The sequence below is a fragment of the Lepisosteus oculatus genome, chromosome 1 (assembly GCF_040954835.1).
Source record: "Lepisosteus oculatus isolate fLepOcu1 chromosome 1, fLepOcu1.hap2, whole genome shotgun sequence".
Classification (NCBI taxonomy): Eukaryota; Metazoa; Chordata; class Actinopteri; order Semionotiformes; family Lepisosteidae; genus Lepisosteus; species Lepisosteus oculatus.
Genome location: NC_090696.1, coordinates 42,404,961 through 42,426,885, shown reverse-complemented (window position 1 = coordinate 42,426,885; position 21,925 = coordinate 42,404,961). Strand labels below are relative to the sequence as shown.

Below are 21,925 nucleotides of genomic sequence, written 5' to 3'. Positions count from 1 at the left end.
CGGACTGCAGATGAATTCAGCAGAAGGGGACTGTGGTCGGTGGCTTAGCACAAAAGATGCAGGTTTTCAAACCACAGCAGTGCTCGCGCTGGTTTACACTGTTTTTGAAGCAAACCTGCCCTTCTGTGAAGTTCTTTGTATTAGCCCTTAACTCTTTCTTTGTAAAAATGTTATGTATATTTTTGAGCATGATTTGTGGTTAAAATGCAACTTAAATTTTGCTTTAAAAGCAAATTGGATTTTTAATTGATGACTCCAAAATTAAACTCTTGATTAAACAGTGCATCAGTCAATACTGATCTTTCTACTTTGCAGCCTAGAAACCACATTCCCCAGCGCTGTTCTCCTATGCCTCTCATTCTACAGCATTAGGTTGTTGACAGCTTATATTATTGTTGTATTATTGCGTAGTTTGTTTTGCACATTAGATCTTCTAAGTTGAAATTACACTGCACCCCTTAATGAAAAATTAATCAAGGTTAGGTTAAGTATTAATCAATCAATAAACTGTTTATAGTCATGTGTATAGGTATGTATAGGTTGCTTTGAATCAAGAAAACATTGCACTTAAAACTAGTCAAGATAATTAATTTATCAGGGTTTGATTAGAGCCGGATGATGTTCAAATCTGAATGGACATTGTGTATAAACTTTAATACTCTAATCATGCAAAGCAAAATGGGAGATCAGCTTTTGTCTTTCAACAACTAGCAAAGTGAGGTGTTTAATTTTAAATGGCAACGTTTGAGAAGTTAAGCACTGACTTTCACAAGTCAGTTCTTCAACTTTTTAATTAATTGCCTAAATAAGTGCCTATTTTCTGTTTGCAGGTGCAGGGCATGTCTTTCATTGCGGCAGTGTTGATTCTCAACCTTGACACGGCTGATGCCTTCATCGCTTTTGCTAACCTGCTGAATAAGCCGTGCCAGATGGCCTTCTTTCGAGTGGATCACAGCCTTGTGAGTAATGTATTTTAGCAGCAAACGCTGGATTCTAAGATGACAGTTAAATGTGATGAATTCATACTCTACAAAGCATTAAAGGACATCTGCAACATAGTCTTCTCATACGTGCTGTGACACAGGTAGATTGGAAGATCAGCTACCTTAGGAAATGTTCATTTGCTGTGGGCTTCAGTTTTCCCTAAAGCAGTCATTCAGATTTAATCTTAATCTTTCATACTTTCAGTTAAAGACTCCTGTCAAAGATTCACTAGACCAGTGGTTCTCAAACTTTTTGGACCAAGTACCACATACAAGTCATCATCTCATAGGAACCCCAGAAATTCTCAATGACCAACATGAGCGAGCGTGTGCGCACACACTCACACATACATATAATAAATATTATTATAATAATAAACTTTATTTGATATAGCACCTTTAAAGGTGGCTTCTCAAAGTGTTTTACAGAAAACAAACAGTAACAACAACTAATAAAAAAGCACCATTTCAGTGAGAGGGGTGAGCCTGTTTAGTTGAGCAAAGGAGATGTGAATTAATTTTTCGAGCCTTGATACAATTCACAACAGAGTCTAACAGATATTAAATCGCCAGGCGTTTTCTTGACAGCAAAGGTCTCGCGGTGGATGTTGTAATGCGTACATTAATTTCTGGAGCAACCTCTCTAATTCGTGCAACTACATCGTTTTGTCGGCTTGTCGTCGCTCTAGCACCATCTGTACAAACTCAGACGCATTTTATCCAGTCGAGGCCATTCTCTTCAATAAATTAATTCAGAAGCTGAAATATGTGCTCTCCTGTAGTTCCTGTGGGTAGCGGCTTACAGAACAGAAAGTCCTCATGGGACATGCCCTCAAACTCGTATCTAACGTAAACGAGCAAATTGGCCAAATCAACTACAGACTCATCTAATTGCAGTGAAAAACATCTGCTCATCTTAACGCACTCTATCAGCGTACTTTTTATATCATCCTTCATTTCAATAATTCTATGAATGACTGTGTCTTTCAGGGTGGGATAGTAGGTCAAGCTGTTTAATAATAATAATAATAATAATAATAATAATAATAATTGCTTACACTTATATAGCGCTTTTCTGGACACTCCACTCCACACTCCACCACCACCAATGTGCAGCATCCACCTGGATGATGCGACGGCAGCCATAGTGCGCCAGAACCCTCACATCAGCTATCAGTGGGGAGGAGAGCAGAGTAATGAAGCCAGTTCATAGATGGGGATGATTAGGAGGCCATGATTGGAAAGGGCCAATGGGAAATTTGGCCAGGACGCCGGGGTTACACCCCTACTCTTTTTGAGAAACGCCCTGGGATTTTTAATGACCACAGAGAGTCAGGACCTCGGTTTTACATCTCATCCGAAGGATGGTGCCTGTTCACAGTATAGTGTCCCTGTCACTATACTGGGGCATTAGGACCCACATGGACCGCAGGGTGAGTGCCCCTTGCTGGCCCCATTAACACCTCTTCCAGCAGCAACCTTAGTTTTTCCCAGGAGGCCTCCCATCCAGGTACTGACCAGGCTAACACCTGCTGAGCCTCAGTGGGCTGCCAGTTGTGAGTTGCAGGGTGATATGGCTTCTAGCTATATATATATTTAGCAGCTTTTTCTCCCCATATAATATGTGTCAGCTCTTTTGCCAACGGCAAATAAGGTTCTTCAAAAATAGCGTGGCTTACCTGCTTTAGCAATCCGCAAGCTTGCATTTTTCCGCATTTCCTTTTTTATTTCTGTATTTATTTAAGGTTTTTATTTCATGTGCATGGGAGCGAAACAGAGACGCTCTGTGTATTTTTCTCAAATTAACTTAGAACAGTTCTTAAATATTTTTCTGTTACCTATCACGCTTTCCTGTGCTCACAAGATTACCAGCGTTCGTAGCACGTATTTCTATGCATTCCTGTGTTTACAACGTTGGCATTGTTCCAAAATCACGCACATTCTCCTTCCTCCCTGTTTGCTGGAGATACAGTAGCTTTTTTAAATACAATTGGCCACTTGCATCCGTAGAACGCATTCCTGTAGAGTGGTTTAGAATTACAGAGTATCTCTTGTGTCCACTGAAGTATTAGCGTGCACTGTATCATAGTACGTGGGCTGCGTATTCGACACGTATTAAAATACAAAGTATGAAAACCTGTCCCGGTTTTTTCAGCGCACACGACACAGTTCCAGGGTCATTTGGCGTACCACCTGGCGGCACGCCACGTACAACTGCCGGTACGTGTACCACAGTTTGAGAACCACTGCACTAGACTGTTATCAGTTAAAAAAAAGTTTGAATCAAGAGATACTTATTACAGGGTTTGAATTGATTGTATTTCAATACAACTATAATCTTGCCGTGTTTTACGATAGAATAAATTGTATATTCTACCAAGATCTGCACCCATTTTATGCAAAATAGCACCTGGTAATGTGCGAATACATATTATAGCTACCTATAAAATTAAAATTAATAATAATAATTATAATTGCTTACACTTATATAGCGCTTTTCTGGACACTCCACTCAAAGTGCTTTACAGGTAATGGGGACTCCCCTCCACCACCACCAATGTGCAGCATCCACCTGGATGATGCGACGGCAGCCATAGTGCGCCAGAACACTCACCACACATCAGCTATCAGTGGGGAGGAGAGCAGAGTAATGAAGCCACTTCATAGAGGGGGATTATTAGGAGGCCATGATTGGTAAGGGCCAAATGGAAATTTGGCCAGGACACCAGGGTTACACCCCTACTCTTTTCGAGAAGCACCCTGGGATTTTTAATGACCACAGAGAGTCAGGACCTCGATTTTACGTCTCATCCGAAGGACGGCGCCCGTTTACAGTATAGTGTCCCCGTCGCTATACTGGGGCATTAGGACCCACATGGACCGCAGGGTGAGTGCCCCCTGCTGGCCCCACTAACACCTCTTCCACCAGCAACCCAGGAGGTCTCCCATCCAGGTACTGACTAGGCTCACACCTGCTTAGCTTCAGTGGGCTGCCAGTTGTGAGTTGCAGGGTGATATGGCTGCTAAAAAATTAATTCGCAACAAGCATGGATTCCTCTGAAATGTAAGATTTCTTCATCTTAAGATGAACCTATTTTCTCAAGCTAAATTCCCAGACATGTCTGCCTTGAAGCTTTGAGTGGCCTGGCTGTTTTTTTGTTTTCTCAAGCAACTTCTACACATCCTTTTCCATCCTTTTTGGGAACAACAATCCTTTCTTGACCACGGTTACTGATAAAAATGTAAAAATACTGCAAATCATTGACTCTTGTTAGATCTTTAACAAAGGACTTTAACCAGCAACAAGCTTTATCAGTTTTTTTTTATCACTCTAGTGATGTATTTAACAACTGGACAGTCTCTGAACATTTATTATTTGATTTTTATCTCTTCGTTTAAATTGTAGTTATAGAAACAGAAAATGTGTTTAAAATCTGTATCTTTGTAAGATATATTAAATGACATTAGCTGAATCAGTCTTGAATAGCAATTCAGGAAGCTAACTTATGTGTGTGTGAGCTTTGCCCCCCTGAAAAAGTCTGTGACACATTACCTTATAGAAACACTTGAATATAGAAATTGGCTGCTGTGGTTTATTCCCTCCAATTTATATTGACTTTGTATATCCCACAGACATCTGTTGGTTCACGACATTTCTTTTAAAGGACCACATGAGATACTCATACTGAAGTTGTCTGAGTTTTCTAATGATTGCGTTTCCTTTCTTTTATAGATGTTGACCTATTTTGCAGCATTTGAAGTGTTCTTTGAAGAAAATCTACCAAAGCTGTTTGCACACTTTAAGCAGAATAACTTAACCCCAGATATATATTTAATTGACTGGTAAGTATCACACGTGCCACCAAATTCCTGAGGTTTTTCTGGAAGTATTTTGCTTCTGAAAGTATGTTGAATTTCCAGAATTCACAAGAAATATCTTGTGTATTAAAAAGGAAACTGACCCCTTCATTTACAAGATTGAAGATTTTTTGCTTGTTGCAGTTAGCCCTTCTAATGACCTGTAGCTAGATTAGTGACGTGTACTGTATGTGAACAGAAGAACTGTCGTTCACTTGAGATTTAAAGAGAAACCTAGTTCAGTTTACGGAGGATGGGAGTTCTGGTTGTACTGACATACAGACAGCAAAATGGGAGATATAACTGAATTGTTTAAATCGTCTAGAAAATTACTTTGAAGCTCCGGAGACGTATTGCTTTGATCATCACTTCAGCTTGTTTTGACTAATCATGTGAAAATTCCTTTCAAATAGTCATTTCCAATTTTCATTTTGTTTTTTTCTTCTGAAATGCCAAGTAACAGGAAGTGATAGCACAAAGTGTATTAATACTGCATCTGTGATTCACACCGTGGACTAAGGCTGTACTGAATTGTTTCCTCTGCACAGCCTTTGAAGAAGCTAATTTGCAGAATACCTTTTAGATACCACACCAGATAAGAGGCCAAATAGAAAAAAAAAGCCTCCAGCAAAATATACTGTATTATTATAATCACGATATTGCCAAGTACTCAAGATTGTTTTTTAAGGCCATAGTACTCATTGGTGCGGACTTTACCAAATCTGTTTTTTAGTTTGTGCTTAATACTTTGGAGTGTAAAAGAGAACAGTAGCATAAAAAAGCAGCTTGTTTTAAATACTTAACATTGCCAAGAAATGGAACTGATGGTATTGACGTGCACCAGAGGTCTTGTGCTATGTTTGAGGTTTTAGTGGTGGTCAAAAGGTTTATAAAAGCAACCTGCACCCTCTTCCTGCTGGTATGGTTCATGTTTTTTTTATCTTCAGAGCAAAACCAGCATCCTCTCTTCACAGCAACTGCTGGGTGTAGTCCATATTCAAGGTTTAATTGACTTAGAAGTTCTGATAAGTCTTGCCAATGGTTAAGGTCTCATTTACACAGAAAAAAAGTGCGATTTCATTTGAGTCCTTTACGAATTTGTTTTTGAAAAAGTATTTTGTTTACTGGCAAGTAGTTTAGAATGTTGACCATATTTTATTTTTAAAAATTAATACAGGACTTTCCTTGACATATTTGTTGTGTGCTGTGTAATAGTAGTAGATAGAGGTACGAGAGGGGAAACTGCAACAGGTAGGAGGTGTAAAGGAACAAGCAGAGATTAAATCCACTCTAAAAAAGTTGAAAAGTTACAAAAGCAGCTCTTTGGCAGCATTTCACACCAGTGTTAGGGGTTTATACCTGAAGAAAGCTCTACAGTCGATATGAGTAGTCAGCTGTCTTACTTCTCAGCTGATTGTATAACTACGTCAGGATGACCTCTTTAGGGAATACTGCACATGGAGGATTGAACTAGATCAGGAAGGGCAAAAGTGAGGACAGACTGAGAGTGGCGAAGTGAAACATGATGAAACCAGATGTCTGGCCTGATGTCTGTTGCTTTTCAGGCAGAATAGCAGTGTGCTATATAGTGATCTTATTTTTAAGACAAATGTTGTATAAAGATGGTTATGGTAGTTCCATTTGGATCTGATCCACACTTTTTGGGTTAGGACCGTTAGTTTTTCTGAAGTCTGTGTTTTGACATTGTGGACATAACTTGATGTTAAGTGCTCGGTATCTCAGTATCGGTATAATGCACCCTGTCTGAAAGCTGGGGATATAGTGAAACCTTTTCAGGGCAGGCTTGGAGTCCTGATTGCAAAATACCTGTGAGATAAAATGGATATTTGTGAGGAGGCTGCAGGGATCATCTTCTTGCATTTGTATCAGTGGTTGAGTAGGTATGGCACAGTGTTCAGTCAAATAAATGTAGTGGAAAGTGTTTTAGTTCAACTGTTGCTATAACAGTGAAGGATCGCCCTTGGCCTCATTAAATGTGATAAATAACACTTCGTCTGTTAATTAGTTTAATAATATAAAATCTTATCAACATTTTGTCATTGGTTTAATTTCTTTTTTTATCTGCTATAATATCACAATATATTCTATTAAGAGTAGAGTGTGACAAAATGCAGTAATATCTCTGCTAAAGATGTTTTTCAGAGCTTTCTGTTGAGCCCATCAATTAGCTTTTACAAATGCAAACGTTTATCTGAGGTGTTAAGAAAATGGTCTGAACGAAGTCTGTTAAACACTGCGGTGCCTTTTGATCATGTCTTTGTAAGCATTACTGGGATACTGAGGCAAGGGTCCTGCTCTTGTGTCCATGCAGGATTTTCACGTTGTACAGCAAGTCCTTGCCTCTGGACCTGGCTTGCCGTGTCTGGGACGTTTTCTGCCGTGATGGGGACGAGTTTCTCTTTCGCACGGCCTTGGGCATCTTGAAGCTTTACGAGGACATTCTTACCAAAATGGACTTTATCCACAATGCCCAGTTCCTTACCAAGCTGCCAGAGGACATCTCACCAGATGAACTGTTTATAGCCATCGCTTCCATTCAGATGCAAAGCAGGAATAAGAAGTGGACTCAGGTAGGTATAGACCAAGGAGTTTGAAAGTTAGAACATGCTGTCCTACATGATTTAAAATGAGCAATACAGTATTCCATTCCATTGCTAACCTTTGTCAGATAATTTCTTGCTTTGGAAAATGAGTGCTTATATGTTTTTATGATATTGAAACTGCAATTAGTTTTTATTTCACATCCCTGAGATTAATCAAGTTTTGGTCTTCCAAAGACATTGGATAGAGAAAGGGATTAATTCAGGGTTCTTCTTTGGCTCTAGGTGCTAGAACAAAAATGCAGTTTCACACTTTCAAAAACAAACTTGCCTTTTGAACACCTAAAGTAATGCCGTCTAAAAATGTCATTGTATCTCAGAATTTTGTTATACTTTATGTTGAATAAAAATAGTAAATATAGAAATAAACATTAAATATGTATTAACCATTGTAAAACAGGTTACAGATTATTGCAATTGTTAAATTCTTACTCTTACTTTCTGTGTACAAGGATCTGTTAAGGCTGAAAATGATATTTTTTTCCTGCAGCGTTTAGTGGCCTGTTAAAATATTAATTTGGTTTCGCTATTTGCCTTTGCCTCAAATACCTCTCAGTATTCTTTCGAAAACCTCTCACTCTGTCATTTTGTATTTCATTATTATTGGCCGATTTGCAGTTGCATGCTTGTATATTGACGAGGCCCTTTAATCTCACGGTTTATTACAGTCCAGAATTGAACAGGACATCTGTTATTGTAAACCATAGATTGGCTGTTTTTGTTTTCGCCTCACACCCATTCTGGGATTTTAGTCCTGTTGTGAAAAGGAGTACGCCACTGTAAGGACATCATTCAGAAAGATTAATGGCTTAGCACTGCATATCCACAGTATGTGTCAGACTTCATTCATCTTCATTATTTTGTTTCAGGTACTTCAGGCGTTGCAGAAGGACTACCGTGAGCAGGAGCGAGGAAGTCCTGTATTAAAGCGCTGAGGTTCAAAAAAAGACATTAAAATGAGGAACAACTTGTTGAAACGTAGAGCAGGCTCTGACACTGGATCCTAATGTATTGTAAAGCTTAAAGAATCTCATCTGGAGAACTTATTATGTAGTCTTCACACTGGACTTGGCCTTAACCTGTGTATATTTTACCAAGAACTTAAGCCTTAAACCTTCTTTACCTTGTCCAGTTACAACATCTGGAGTACAGGTGTTTAAGAAATGTCAGAATGTAAACCTTCCATCTTTTAATCAAGTTTTATACTGAAAATGATGCGAATTCCAAAATGAACTTCCTTTCCTTTGGGCATTTTTCCTTTTTTGTTGTCTGTTGACTGTGGTTTGAAATGTTTGTTACATTTGATTTTGTCGGCATACATTATTCATTGAAGGGCCAAGGGAATGGGTACAAACAGGTGAGAGGTAAGAGTTTAAATTTGCAAGGCATTTAGGCGTTTGTACATTTGTTCACGTTGCTCAAGGTACTGTAGTTGGCAGTCCAATTACTGGAATAAGTGGTGACAATTCAGTTTTTGTCTGGGTGTTGTAAGAAACACTGAGGAAAAAGAAAATCAAGTTTTTGTGCCGTGTGATTCAAGTTCCTTTTCAGACTCAGAGCTTGAAGTGCTTGAAATTGCGGATGAAGTTTTAAACCCAAAGTGGTACGTAGAGAATAAGCAATGCAAAAACTAATTTAGAGTAAGTGCTTCTGTAAAGCATGTGTGCTGCCTCTTTTTTGCACGGTTAACTTTTCATGTGACGTTTTTCATTCTAAATGTTATTTCTATATTTCTTTTCAACTTTACATGCTGTAATTCATTGTTGCTTTTATACGTCTGAATGTGTTTGATTAACTCATTATTTATGTGCTGAGGTACTTTTCAGTGTGGCAGTTATTAGCTTCTGAAAAAATGTACAATTTTCTATGTATAGTATGATCTGTGTTAATGTTGAATATTGCTTTAAATTTACTGACGTTCTTTTTGTACATAAGGGTGCAGTCAGAAACGTTGAAACCCGTTGACTGAGTCTGCTTCACCAAATGTCTTTTTTTGCTACTGATCTGATTTTGATGTGCAATAGAAAAGAGGTGAGGTGCAGTTGTTTTATGAGAATTGTGATTAATGCCTTATTATAACTCATCTTTCATTCGTGTTTTGAATCTTGGGGCACATATTTGTGGCTTTTCCGCTCAGTGTTATTCTTATCTATTCAGTGTACACAATGTTTTCTGTTTCGTTATGGACTAATCAAGTCAGAATCCTAAGTAAACAAGAACAAGCAGCGTTTTTCCTCTGTTGCAAATTTTCAGAAGTGAACCTTCAATTAGTGTGTTTCTTAGGACTCGATAGACCACATATGAATGCTTAGTTGCTGTTTACAGGAATTGTTTTATTTCAAACCCAACTTCTTAATGTCTGATCAGGTATAAACAAAACCTGACACCTTTCTTTAAGATTTTGAGCTATAAGACTATGGCTCTGAGACATACGATTTAGAATTGTTCCTTCTACTAAAGGCTGTGCTTTCCATATATGAATATTTAAATTTCATTCCAAAAAATTGGAACATTTGCATCCTTATACTGAACTATATATATCAGTACAACAGAATTCTGATTTAACCCCATTGATAGAGGATTGGTTGCAGGGAACACTGTATGTGCAGGTTGCCTGAGCCAAATGGAAATATTTCAACTACATCACACTGTCATAATGTTTTTCTTAAAGTTTTTAAGCCATACATGGTAGTCTGGTTAATATAATAATTACATCCTGAATTTGGTAGAACTTTAGATGGTATGCTCAGCAGAAGAACACAATTTAATCAACGAATCATTTGAGATGTAACCTATAAATATATCGGTACAGGAGAGGTAGGTGTATTTAGATTCAGTAATGTACTGGCATTTAACACTAGGCCCACAGACTTGTATTTCTGTGGTGAAGGTGCCTTTCCTATATGAAATATCGTGGTGGCTTTTTGGTGAACAGACTTAATTTTTCCTCTTCCTGTCTGTATTTTTCAGTGTGTTGCCCTGCATTTTACTTCAAAAGCTTTTGATCCATGTTGGTTATCATCAAGTGCGATTCTCGTCTTGTTTGCGAATGGTCTGGCATTCCCAAATGTAGTTTTTAAAGTGACTTATTTGTGTGCCGTCCCTCAGTTGGATGAATTTCCATCGTCCGTTTATTGTGCACTTTACAAACAACACTTGCAAATGGAAGAGCTGTGCGTACTGGTGTGCCACACAGCCATCATCTTCAAGTGCGAGGAGGAAGTAACCTCTGTGCAGACATTTTCGGAAGCTTTTCGAACTTAATATCATGCTTCTTTTTGCGGAAGAAAAAAGATAACACTTTCCTGTTGCGTTGTGTTAAAGAGAAGGTCCCTTTTAACAGCTGTCCAAACATGTTTATTCCATGTAGGATTCAGAATGAAAAAACTACCTTTTGGTTTCCATGGCGTACTTCTGTTTTTTAAATTCTGGAAACTGACTCGGTCTATTCACAGAGGCGTGCTGTCCTGCACACTGTGGTGTAGTTCCCATTCTTTTCCCCACACGTGTGGTTTTTCCTTACACTGGATACTCAGTGTGTGTAATATACACTCCTTAGTACTTCTGTGATTCAGAAAAATATATTGCAATAATGAGCTTTGCGTAGGTTTTTACAGTGTTTTATGTCTTCTTCATCTCTCACAGGTGTTGGTTGGTTACTTTAAGTAATCCACAAGTCTGGGAAATTTGTGATGAACACAGATTTCTCATGCAGGCTTGAGTGAGCTTTCTCTGCCTGTGTGGACATCATGAAAGCGCCAATCCTTGAAATCTTTGTCATTTCATTACGAAATTAAGGGCCCTAAGTTTGAGTGCTGTTATTTCAGTTACAAATATGTAAATGTAATGCCCTGTACACAGCTAAGAGTTAATTGAGAATTGAATGTGTGCACCTACATTCCAGGTTGAACAGTGCAGAATTCTGTAAGTTGCCTTGAAGTGTAAGCATTTCAACCTTTTTCATAGAATTTGCAGTCTCAAGACTTCTGGTATTTATAATGTCACGTCAGTTGGATATGTGTGAATGTTTTATTCAGTTAAAATGTCCATGCTCATAATTATTATTCTACACTAATATAGAAAACCAACAGCCTGTTACTCCTTCTGTCTTCACTGATAATGTTCAGGATATACTGTAGTTTGTTTCCAACCAAGATAAAACATTCCTTTGTGTGCACATTGAAATTTTTTGTCTTTTTTTTTAGAAGACTGCAACAAGTTAAGTTTTTTTTCCCACTTAAATCATGAGTGATGGAAAATGTTAATTTTATATTCTTTCTTTTCTGTGTTTTAATATACAAATTCTAAAAGATGGTCTGTATGGCTGTGCTGGATAATGCAATTCCATCTGAGGAACCATGTTTTAAAAACATTTTAAATGTTCTTTCCTTCATTTTAATGTATAAATATACCAAATATCCAAGGGACCTACATTTAGTTCATTTTGGAGAACTGGAAAAGAAACTGGAACTGTCTTTCACTTGAAGTGTATATATTGTTTTATTAAATAAAGCCCTGTAAATAAACCATTGGGTTCATTTACTGTATATGACTGTAGTTTCTGCTTTTTGAGTTTTTGTGTCTTCTTAGATTTTCAGAAGGAGGCGATGGACCATTGTAAGAGCATGAACATGAACTAAAAAACATGGCAATTTTTGTAACTGTGTGGTAACTTTACAGATGAGTTGTTATACCCGTAACACATGAGTAATATCCTTTTTAAGGCTATGTTATGTGAATGTTACAAAAGGGATATGCTATTTTAGGATTAGAGCTACCTGTTTACATCTTTTTTAGGTGTTTAAGCATGAAGCTACATATTAATTCACACAACTGAAGTTAAAAAACAGCTTTATGGGGTTTATTAGGGATATTTCATGCCTTGGATATTCATATATTAAAACATTAAAATTCATAAATCCATTTTGTGCTTTAAAAGAAAGAGGGTTGTTGACCCTGGGCAATATTTGATTGCACAGTTTGTGAAAAATTTGAATTCTGTTTTTATTCATCTAAATATGGTTAAAAGCTCATTTGAATCCAAGGTGGATGTTGGTGCCAGGGCTTAGTTTTCTAATTCCGGACGAAGTCATACACAGGTATCATGTTAAAAGGCAGAAGTGGTAATACAAAATATAAAGTACTTAGTTTTCTAATACTATTTATCCTTCGTTGAACTGTTAATGTGGGTTTAAAATGTCACTAAATTATTAAGATTGTGATGATATAATGGTATCATGGTAAATAAGTGAAATAACAGGGAAATTTTACCAGCCTATTTTTAATAACTAGAAGAAAAACCACAACATAACCCGACACCCTATTTGCATGCTTGTCTCAGATATTCCACTGAAGTAAATTAGTTGCTCAACCTTCCATTTGATCATTATTGTATCTGTGAGATTGATTTTTATTAAATTAACACTTGCTGGTCATTTGAAGCCACCTGTGAGTGAGTGCTTGTTGTTAGTATCCTTTCTTACTCTTCACATCATCATCCTCATCCTAATCTCACTGTAACAGCAGTGTTAGGCTTTTTTGCATTTGTATTCCAAGCACTACGGATTAATAATTTGTGTTGGTTCCTAGTGCAAAGGTAGGAAAACGTAAATGAAACCAGAACTACTAACCTCCCTTGACCTTTCATATACAGAGCCTTGCAAAAGTATTCAGACCCTAGTGTTCTATTTTGTGGCATTTAAAAAAAAAAGATGCATACTCCTTTTCTAAAATATTTTATTCAAAACTTGGATACTGGGACTAAATACTTCTAAGGGCAAGATGAATTACAGTAAATGTCAACAAGAACTAAAGAAAATATTGAATTCTGTCAATTCTGTAAGAATTCATACCCGTGAACTTTTGTCCATTTTTATTAGCATATTTGCTCCAGGTCTCTCCAGTTTGGGAATCAAATTTGAACAGATTTCTAGCCTTCTACCAGTTCTTAGAAGGGTTCAAATTGGGGCCACTCAAAGGTTATATACTTTCTTACTAATAAGACACATACAGTGAAAAGTGTAAGAATTGGGAGTGTAGTGAAATTTTCATTTTTTGTGTATTGATAAAACTTGTATTTTAGATCAAGGATTAACATTAGGCAAAAGTATAGAGTTGTGGCTTTTGTTTCTGGCTATTATTTTGCATGCATGTGTTAAAACCATGTCATTTATTTTGTTCAGTTCCCCCATTTGACGTAAGTATTGGGGAAAAATGATCGACGTCACCGTGCTCAAAGAGATGACGAGTGTCTTTAAAATTTCCGTGTGCCGGCCTGTGCCTTTAAGAAGCTCTTTACCAAAGTTGTTTGGAAATTGCTTGGTCTTAATGGTTGAATCTTTGCTTGAAATACCTGTCTACCTGACTGAGTGACATTACAAAAACCAGGTGTATTATGTAATCCTGTGAACCACTATCATTGCACACTGTCAACTAGTGACTTGTTAAGGCAATTGTATGCAGCTAAATTAATTTAGGAACAAGTAAAGGTTTATTCCACGCTGAAAAGAGAAGAAAAGAAATACAACATTTCGGCTGTAGAGCCTTCTTCAGGTGGATAGATTCTTCTTCCTCACATAATCCAGCCTTTTCTTTGTCGACCTCTTGCCTTGTACCCTGATGTCCAACTGTTATATGCTCTGTATGCCAGTTGGTTAGTGGCCATGCAAGCAAGAGGACTATACCATCTAGTCTGCTGTTGCATGTAGTGGTGGACTTGTGTAGCTCCCACCATTTCTCTTAATTCTTTCATTTCTTGTTTCATCTGGCCTTGTTGGCAGCTCGTCTCACACATCTCATTTGACAGGTGGCGAGTTTACATTCTCGTTTACATTTGAATTTGGATACTTGTTAAACGTGTGCCATTGATGTTGAGGCCAGTGGGTATTCTGCTTATCTTTGATTCACTCTGGCTTCCACTGATTTTCATATCGTACTCTTCACAAATTGTATTTGGGCTGGTCATTATCAGCCTTCTCCTCGTCTTCATTTACAAGGCTTTGGTCATCAGCAAACAGCATCTCATTCAAGGCTTCTGGTTCTGGGTTTGCTTCTGTGGAAATTTGGTCCATGTACACAGTGCAAAGCAGAGGTGCTCTGCTCCAACATTTTTGCATACACTTTTCCAGTGTGGCTTAAGCACTAGTTTGATTAAATGCATTCAGCATTGTTTATAGTGGAGATGATTGTGTGCTCTGCTTTGAATAATACATTTTACTGTACTTCAGTCATCTGCAGTAAATTAGCATATCTTGGATTCCATTGGTCAAAAGTTGTGTTTCTACTAAGGCATTGAATTATACCATGGTTTCTAATTATGTTCACTCCATGTTAGCAGCAGTAACCTGTCAAAAGCAGATCAAATTATTTTGCAGTGGATGGGAAGGAGCTCTTGTTTAGAGCCTTAAATTAGAATTAATTGTTTAAATTGTAGGTCACGGAGGCACAGTGGTTAGGCCTTGGGGCCCTGGCGCCAGCTGTGTGAAGTTTGTATGTTCTCCCCGTGTTTGTGTGGGTTTGTTCCATCACTTAAACCACAAGTATGAAAACGGGTGTTGTGTTTACTAACTGCTTGTGGTATGAGTTGAAGTCTTTAGCTTTGCTGCACATAGGTTAATTGAAGTATAATCCTGACTGGACAGTGCTCTCACACTCAAATGGGCCTTTAGAACTTCACAAGAATTAGAGGATTCTTTGCCAAAGCATTTTTAAAGAAATCTATCACTATGTAAGTTGTTGTGTCCAGTTAACTTTGACCTCAAAAAGAAATACCTTCCTCTTAACACACTAGCCCTCTCTGGGAGTATTAGCACCAACTGGGCAATGTTCTGCTTTAGTTCTAAGAAATACTGCTACACCACCATAGAGGATGGGGTGTTAACCACAGTTTGTGTTAAATGTGCCTGGGCCTTCGTGTTCAGTCACCAAGTATATTTTAAGGTCCAGTAAAGAGTACGTTTGCAGCAGTTTCACTTCTTGCTTCCTGCTGAAGACCTACAGCCTGCGTTATTAACCAAACGAGTAGCTCTCTGCATCTTTCACCAAACAGTGACAGCCCTTCTGTAACCCAAATGAAATGGAAACACTCCCACTCCCCAACATACACCGCCTTCACCTCCAGCCCCCACCCCACCCACCAGCTCCCTTATAAGAGGAAAGGACTGGTCTCTGCTCAGAAGTCCCCACAGACACTCTTCTGGAGACACCCCTGGATTCACCTCCAGCCCTGCTGTGAAAACCATGAAGCCGTCCCAACTGGTCCTCGCTGCTCTCCTGTTGGCAGCCCTTTGTGCCCCTGCTCTGAGCCAAAGTAAGTGACTGTCTTTGCTTTTGTGTCTGTTATTGCCCTTCTTCTTTAATTCTGAGGAAAGGTAGAACCGGTCCCTGCACAGGAGATAGGCAAGATGTTGGCTGTCACCATTGGTAAAGCAGGGTAGGTTAGACATCGTGATGTGAAGGGATGTTTTACGCCTTGATGTTTTCAATGAGAGATCGGCAACATATTGGCTTGTCACAAACCATTTGTAAACCCGTGCACAATATTCCAGTTGGCTTTTTTGCTAGATTTAGGTTTTCCTCTGCTGAAAATCAACAAGGTTAAGCCCTCGATTGCCAAGCCGCATTATTGTGATTGCCAATTGTCATACACTTCATTGTCACCATATACAGGATGCCTAACCAGGTTCTAAATTAACTTGGCAGCCTGTGGGGCATCGTCAAATACATTCAGGACACATTTGGTGTCAGGCTCATATCAGGCAGGTAGGAGCTCATGTTGTCATGAAAGTGTTTTGATGCATGAATGCTTTTAATATCAGACATTCATTTTATTCAGTGTAGTATCAACAAATTACTAAAAATCGGATTACTGTAGATATACATTCTTGCTCTTGTAAAAACAGCATAAATAATGGGGCTGGGAGGAACTTGAGTCTTGAAGACTCTGAGATTTATGAAAGAGAATTATGTCTTGAGTAAAGACATAAATTCTGTTCCCCGTTGCCTTCAAATTGTTCCTAGAACCCCAAAAGTATTTGATGGGGGAAAATAAATAAACCCCCAGTTTTCTTTTCCATGGTAATATTTTGTATTGTGATTTTTAAACTAAGAATAGGTAAGAACAACATGAGCCCAGTTTATTATGAGAATTATTACTTTTCAAAACAAATTTAATGAAGAACTCTGGAATCTCCACTGCTGAGTTTAAAAAGTAGCTTAAAATAATTTTCATTTCACTATTTCTAGGCATTCAAAGTGAAACAGATGCAGTAAAACAATATAATTATGAAGTACTTTCAGACCTGTTTATGAAAGTGCCAATACTGTAAAGAGCCTCTAATTTAAATCGCAACATTTCTTCACATGCATAAATATTCCCAGACATTAACCTACCAACATTATTGAAATGTACCTTTTCAGCACTGAAACATATACTTCTTTTACAAAGCTCTTGTCGTGTAATTTGTTCATCCTATCCATTCATTTTCTTACAGCTTTATCCAATACAGGGTGGCCGATGAGCTGGTGCCTATCCCAGCAAGCAACAAAGCAACTGGCACAAGGCAGTGCACACCCTGGGCAGGATGCCAGTCCATCGCAGGGCACACACAGACGCAAACATGCACACACTCTTAGCAGGCCCAGTTTCTCCAGAAGCCAGTTTACCTACTGTACCAGTATGTCTTTGAACTGTAGGAGGATACTGGGGCACCCATAGGAAAAACACACGTGATCACTGGAAGAACATGCAGATAGCAGTAATTGTACCCAGGGCTCCAGTGCAACATTGTACCACTGTCACCCTTTTCTCAACTTACTCCCCTATTTAATAAATTCTCTGAGGAACCCATGCAGCCCCGATTTGCCCTTTTTGTTTGTCCCAGGGAAGTTACTCCAGAGTCATGATAAAGATTATGGTGTTGTGCAACTTTTCTGGTCAGCAGTTATGTTTCTTTGTGAAAAATGCTTTCACATTAATTACTTGTCTTATATATTTGTCTTGTATATCTTATATTAGATTAAGGCGTAAATCACACTATAGTTAATGGAGCTGATTGAAGTCTTGGCAGTTTGGATAGAAAACCATTATGGTATTTGAATTCACTGGTGATTTTTTTTAAATGGAGATTGAATTATGAACATCAGCATACAATTCACACTTTTAAACAGGCATATTTGTCCTTTCTTTAGATTCCAATTTGCCATCGGAGTGTTGTTTCAATTACTATCCAAAACGGATTTTTAAACGCCTCGTAGTGAAATATGAGCTCACTCGAAAAGATTGCTCCAAAAAGGGTGTGATGTAAGTATTGATTAAGATTTCATTTAATTAATCATTTAATTAAATTAATGCTGAAACAAAGTGGGGTAACTTTATAAATTGAAAAGCATTTTATAAATTAAAAACGCAGCAAATTCTATTGGATGCAGTTGTTTTCTGTGCTTCTCAGTATACAGCATAAAAGCAGGTTTGTTGACACAATCTAAAACTTCTAGGTAAGTTATCCATGCAACATAAACATGTTGGAAAGATTTTCATGTGTGTTATTTTTCGCAGTTATTTTGATCACCTACATCCATATATATAAGAAAATGTGATGTATTAAGTGTAATTCTAATTTTCAAACAATGACCTCAAATATGATATTTTGTTTGTTTTGGCATGCAGATACCATCTTATGAAACCTGATTGGGTTATCATGAAGAGCAATGGAAATATATAGTGTCCTAGCAGACAGAATTTTTGCATTCTTACTTGATCAGGTTTGAAGATTAATTATATACTGAGAGGCACTAAAATTGCAGCCAATGAGTATTAGAACCAAAAGTTATTAGCAATGAGTCTGAGTCTTTAAACCGCCTAGTTTCTAGTCTAAAAAGGAAGGTGGAAAGGCTTTAATTCCCATATTTTCATCATATATATCTGAGCCTTTCATAAGTATTTAGACCCTTTCAAAATCGGAATACTTTTTTAAACTTAAGATTTTATTAAAAATGGGATGCTTTTTGTGATATAGAAAATGTCAACAAAAACTACAGAGAAAAACAGAACTGTTGAATATTGGGTGGCACATTTAACAGCAATTACAGCTGCAAATCTTTATGGACCACTTTTACAAACCGAAGGTTTCAGGTCTTCACACAGATTCTCAATATAATTCATGTCAGGACTTTGACTGGGCCATTCAAGAACACTTCCTTATTCCTAAACCACTCCAGTGTAGCTCTGGACTAAACCTTTGGATCATTGTCCTGAATTTTTGTCCCCATTTGATATTTTTCGCAAACTGATTATTTTTTCAATCTCAACAAGCTTTCCAATCTCTGCTGAGGACAAGCATATTTATAGCCTGATGGTTCTACCACCAAACTTGACCATAGGGATGGTGTTGACTGGGATATGTGCTGTCTTGGGTCTGTGCCAAACATCACAGTTAGCATCTAGAACAAAAATGTCCAATTTGGCGTCGTTATCACGACACATTTTGCCATATTTTTGCAGGATCATTCAGGTGCTTTATTATAAATTCTGTGAGGGAGGTGAGATGGGATTTCCACACTGTTATACAGTCCAGCTTTGTGGATGTTGTTGACTGGTGCATATTTTCTCCCATCTCAGCCATTTTTCAATGTTGTCACTGACTACATGGTGGCACCCCTCACCACTCAATTGATTGCGTGGCTCATTAAAATAATTTGCATTTAAATTAAGTTAGGATTCCACAGCTTGAAATGAAAACAAGTCATTTTGTCTTTCATATTTTTTGTTTTTGACTGAAAAGCTTTATCGGAAAGCTTTAAAGCGACAAAATATGATAATTGTGAATACTTTTGCAAGGCTCTGTATATAAATATATAAGGATAGGTTTTACACAATTTGTTCTTCACAATTCCCTTGCTTCATGAATAGAAGTGTTCATCCCAAAATGAATTAGATTTTGAGTTTATATGGAGTTGCTTTTTAACTTTATGGCAATATAATACAATGGCAGCCCCTATCTTTCTCTAATTGTGAAATAGAAAAGATGTGGAAAACCTGTACAATTCTTCAGGTTTCTGAATTCTGTCAAATTTCTTTGAATTCTTTTATTTTTCAGCTTTACCTCGATGAAAGGATTTCGGATCTGTGCCGATCCCAGAATTGACTGGGTTAAACAAGTTATCAGTTATTTGGATGAAAAACTTCTTAAGTAATGTTTGATGAAAGTGTTGGGAGATGTAAGATCTCTTCATTGTCATCCTGTGTTTCTTCCTTTTGTTGGAAATGCTGACACGGTGTTACATATTTCATCATGTTCCTCATGCATCATGCATCTATTCCTGCTAGAAATTTAGATTTAGCATAATTTTAAAAAGTATTTTCTCTATCCTTTTTTATACTGCACATATTTAGAAGCCAGGCCTTTTAGCCTTATTTCTCTGAAAAATATAATGGCATTTCATTAGCATTAAACATTTATATGTATATATTTACGCAGTATACTTAGCTCAGGGACTGAAGCATTTCTAGTTAGGTGGAAATGATAAATTCACACTTCTGTGAGGAGAACATTGGTTCATGAAACAAAATGTTGGCAAAGAAAGAATGCTTTGTTCAAACAATACATGTAACATACAAATACTATACTTTCTGTGCTTGAAACCTACTGATTTTGTTGTTAAAACTAATATACTCCTTTATGTTTCCTATTCATATGTACTGTAAGAGTAGTTGTCTTCTACTCTTAGCAAATACATCTTTTCTAGTTGTCCCCCTGGTTAACTCTTGACCCTCTCGATATGTACATTATGTGAAGCACACAGTGGTGTAAGTGATGCAGTGTGTCACTATTAGTCTGTAGCATGTTCTCTTATATGCTACTCAAATAACATGGTCAGGTTTTATTTTTAATTTGTGTAATCATTTGAACATTGCTATAAAAATTCAAGCTTTTAAGAAAGCACTTTATTTTATCCTTTTAATCTGTCTGACTCAGATGGCACTTGGCACTTGCTGTAGCAAGCTTGTATGGAAAATATACCAATAACCTCTTAAAATGTTTTGATAATACTGTATGTCAATGCATTTGTCTCTGTTGTGTCATAATCAATATGAAAAAAGGAACTGTGACAATGTATAATTTTAAAAATTAAAGAAAATTGTCCAGAGCACACTTTTTACTGTTTCTGAATGGAGCCTGACTTATAATTTAAATTGTCAATGCTTATTGCTTTCCTCATTAGCAATTTTTCTTTTACCTCTAAAATGACTGGATATGCTTGTGGTGACAGTTTTTTTAAAAAAAAACAATGACTATCTCTGCTGGAAAACATGAAACCATCTCAGCTAGTCATCGCTGCTTTTCTGTTGGCAGCTCTGTGGCCAAAGTCACTGTTGAGAATGATGTATAACCAAATTGCTGCTCTGCTGAATCTTTCTAAGGTAGTTCAGCTGCTTAAGTTTTAAAACAGTTAACTTATGCTTGATTATTTGGGAAAATCAATACTTGCAACAGACAGCAGTCTGAATTGTTCTGACCTTTCTGGAGCTCTTTAAAATACTACCATGCACTTCTTAAATACTAGGTAGTACTTAAGCAGCGAGGTGAAATTTTGTGGACCTCCTACACTGACACCGCACTGAGCAAACATTTAGAAAATCAGAAATTTATATTTCCCTAGACAAAATGATGATACTGTACCTGTGTTTATTATGTTTCGCCCACCCGTTTGAACAGACACACAAGGGGTTAAGTAGCGTTCAGCATTGATATTAATGCCTACATTTCCAGGATATTAAAATAAGTTTTTAGAAATGATTGGAGCATTGGTAGATTAGATGTTGAACAAGCCTCAAACAATACTTGTTGCCAAGTATCTATTTCTATTTCAATTACTTGCAAATAAGGAATAAATGAAAATAACATGACCGAATAACTATATATCCATCCATTTTCTAATCTCTTCTTCCAATTCAGAGTGGCAGTGGAGCCAGAGCCTATTCCAGCCAGCAATGGGAACAAGGCAGGATACGCTCTGGATAGGAAGCCAGCCAGTCCATTACAGGACACACAAACAAACTCCGACACACATGGGGCCAGATTTCCCAGAAGCTAATTAATCTACCACTTTGTTCTAGGACTCTGGATGCTATCTGCGCGTAGTTTTCCTCTGGGTGGTTGGGATTCCCAAAGTCTTGAACTGAACCCAGGGCCCCAGCGTTGAGAGGCTGCAATGTTAAACTACCGAACTGTTCATAACATGGGTCTATTAATATATTTTCATGACTTGTACACTCTTAATTATATTTTATTTTACAAATTGTTTTTTATTTTTAACACATCAAAAGTTACATCAATGCAGTTTAATAGTTTCAGTAGTATTTGTGATGACGCAGCGAGATGAGAAAAATAGCCGCGTCCGAGAGCTCACAGCTCTTAGGCAGGTCTTGGGCAACAGCGAGGTGCGGAACACCGCAACAAAAGT

General features: G+C 37.6%; 2 protein-coding genes across 4 annotated transcripts in view; both read left to right on the top strand.

Moving 5' to 3' along the window:
• The window catches only part of tbc1d14 (TBC1 domain family, member 14), a 66,590-nt gene extending 54,581 nt beyond the window's left edge, over positions 1-12,009 (top strand). For all 3 annotated transcript variants that reach the window (XM_015344933.2, XM_015344932.2, XM_006629675.3), the window contains 4 exons: positions 831-959; positions 4,717-4,826; positions 7,174-7,432; positions 8,332-12,009. In XM_015344933.2, coding sequence (XP_015200419.1) covers positions 831-959; positions 4,717-4,826; positions 7,174-7,432; positions 8,332-8,397 — 564 coding nt within the window. In that variant the 3' untranslated portion in view covers positions 8,398-12,009. The remainder of the gene's footprint in view (positions 1-830; positions 960-4,716; positions 4,827-7,173; positions 7,433-8,331) is intronic.
• Positions 12,010-15,622: 3,613 nt separating this feature from the next.
• Positions 15,623-20,611, top strand: ccl36.1 (chemokine (C-C motif) ligand 36, duplicate 1). The gene is made up of 3 exons (XM_006629676.3): positions 15,623-15,770; positions 17,651-17,762; positions 19,558-20,611. Exons 1-3 carry the CDS (start codon positions 15,701-15,703, stop codon positions 19,652-19,654), a joined length of 279 nt encoding a protein of 92 aa, XP_006629739.1. The 5' UTR covers positions 15,623-15,700; the 3' UTR covers positions 19,655-20,611.
• The last annotated feature ends 1,314 nt before the right edge of the window (positions 20,612-21,925 follow it).